A 2,661-nucleotide genomic window follows, 5' to 3' on the forward strand; every position below is an offset into this window, starting at 1 on the left:
ACCCCCTGGGGACACTGGTGCCACCCCTGTGACCCCCTGGGGACACTGGTGCCACCCCCCCAATACCCCTGGGGACACTGGTGCCACCCCAAACACCCCCTGGGGACCCTCGTGTCACCCCTGTGACCCCCTGGGGACACTGGTGCCACCCCTGTGACCCATTGGGGACACTGGTGCCACCCCCCAACACCCCTGGGGACACTGGTGCCACCCCGGGCCCCCTCCCCACCTGCTCCAGCCGAAGATGGGGGGCGCGGTCCAGGCGCAGGACCAGATCCAGGAGAAGAGGACCCCGGCCACCGCCAGCTTGCCGTCGAACTTGATGTTGCCGAAGGGTTTGCACACCACGAACCAGCGCTCCCAGGAGATGATGGCCAGGGACCAGAGCGCCGTGATGCCTGCAGGGGTTTGCGGTGGTTGTGGGGCCGCCCCATAGCGCCCGGGCCCATAGAGAGCGGCCCTATAGAGCTCAGACCCATAGAGCCCCATAGACAGCCCCGTAACATCCAGTCCCTGCTGTGGGGAATGGGACCAGGAACTGCAGCGCTGGGATGGCTGGAGCGGTTTGGGGTGGTTATGGGGCTGCCCCATAGCGCCAGACCCATAGAGAGCCCCTGACCCACATTTGTGACCCACATTTGTGACCCACATCCCTGCCCTATATCCCTGACCCTCCTCCCTGCTCTACACTCCTGACCCTAACCCCCGCTCTATGTCTGTGACCCACATCCCACCCCACATCCCTGACCCACATCCCAGCCCACATCCCTGACCCACATCCCACCCCACATCTCAGCCCCATATCTCTGCCCCATATCCCTGACCCACATCCCACCCCACATCTCAGCCCCATATCTCTGCCCCATATCCCTGACCCTCATCTCTGCCCCATAGCCCTGCCCTACACCCCTGAGCCTAACCCCAGCTCTACATCTGTGACCCACATCCCACCCCACATCCCTGACCCACATCCCAGCCCACATCTCAGCCCCATATCTCTGCCCCATATCCCTGACCCTCATCTCTGCCCCATAGCCCTGCCCTACACCCCTGAGCCTAACCCCAGCTCTACATCTGTGACCCACATCCCACCCCACATCCCTGACCCACATCCCAGCCCACATCTCAGCCCCATATCTCTGCCCCATATCCCTGACCCTCATCTCTGCCCCATAGCCCTGCCCTACACCCCTGAGCCTAACCCCAGCTCTACATCTGTGACCCACATCCCACCCCACATCCCTGACCCACATCCCAGCCCACATCTCAGCCCCATATCTCTGCCCCATATCCCTGACCCTCATCTCTGCCCCATAGCCCTGCCCTACACCCCTGAGCCTAACCCCAGCTCTACATCTGTGACCCACATCCCACCCCACATCCCTGACCCACATCCCAGCCCACATCTCAGCCCCATATCTCTGCCCCATATCCCTGACCCTCATCTCTGCCCCATAGCCCTGCCCTACACCCCTGAGCCTAACCCCAGCTCTACATCTGTGACCCACATCCCACCCCACATCCCTGACCCACATCCCAGCCCACATCTCAGCCCCATATCTCTGCCCCATATCCCTGACCCTCATCTCTGCCCCATAGCCCTGCCCTACACCCCTGAGCCTAACCCCAGCTCTACATCTGTGACCCACATCCCACCCCACATCCCTGACCCACATCCCAGCCCACATCTCAGCCCCATATCTCTGCCCCATATCCCTGACCCTCATCTCTGCCCCATAGCCCTGCCCTACACCCCTGAGCCTAACCCCAGCTCTACATCTGTGACCCACATCCCACCCCACATCCCTGACCCACATCCCAGCCCACATCTCAGCCCCATATCTCTGCCCCATATCCCTGACCCTCATCTCTGCCCCATAGCCCTGCCCTACACCCCTGAGCCTAACCCCAGCTCTACATCTGTGACCCACATCCCACCCCACATCCCTGACCCACATCCCAGCCCACATCTCAGCCCCATATCTCTGCCCCATATCCCTGACCCTCATCTCTGCCCCATAGCCCTGCCCTACACCCCTGAGCCTAACCCCAGCTCTACATCTGTGACCCACATCCCACCCCACATCCCTGACCCACATCCCAGCCCACATCTCAGCCCCATATCTCTGCCCCATACAAAATGATCCCCTGGTGCCCCTTTGTGTCTTTTCATGTCCCTCCGTGTCCCCTCGTGTCCCTTTGTGTCCCCTCATGTGTCCTCTCACATCTTCCCCGTGTCGTTGCCGTCGGCGTGGGTTGGCGTACGTTGACAATTGATCCCCAAACTCTTCAAAACACTCTTCAAAACTCCCCAAAACTCCCCAAAATCTCCCTCAAAATGATCCCCTGGTGTCCCTTTGTGTCTCTTCATGTCCCTTTGTGTCCCCTCGTGTCCCTCTGTGTCCCCTCGTGTCCCCCCACATCTTCACTCTCATCGGTTTGGGTTGGTGTACATGGATCATTGACCCCAAAACTCTTCCAAACTCCTCAAAACTCCCCAAAAATCTCCCTCAAAATGATCCCCTGATGTCACTTTGTGTCTCTTCATGTCCCTCCATGTCCCCCCGTGTCCCTCTGTGTCCCCTCATATCCCCCCCCATGTCCCCCCACATCTTCACTGCCTCGCTGCCATCAATATGGGTCAGCATTTGTTGATCATTC

General features: G+C 60.1%; 1 protein-coding gene across 1 annotated transcript in view; it reads right to left on the reverse strand.

Annotated features, from left to right (window-relative positions):
• The window catches only part of LOC102037755 (red-sensitive opsin-like), an 11,461-nt gene extending 10,870 nt beyond the window's left edge, over positions 1 to 591 (reverse strand). The window contains 1 exon segment of the mRNA XM_031065721.1: positions 25 to 591. Within this exon segment, the coding sequence (XP_030921581.1) occupies positions 25 to 591 (567 nt within the window).
• Positions 592 to 2,661: the final 2,070 nt, after the last annotated feature.

This window comes from Geospiza fortis, unplaced genomic scaffold, assembly GCF_000277835.1.
Source record: "Geospiza fortis unplaced genomic scaffold, GeoFor_1.0 scaffold2279, whole genome shotgun sequence".
Lineage (NCBI taxonomy): Eukaryota > Metazoa > Chordata > Aves > Passeriformes > Thraupidae > Geospiza > Geospiza fortis.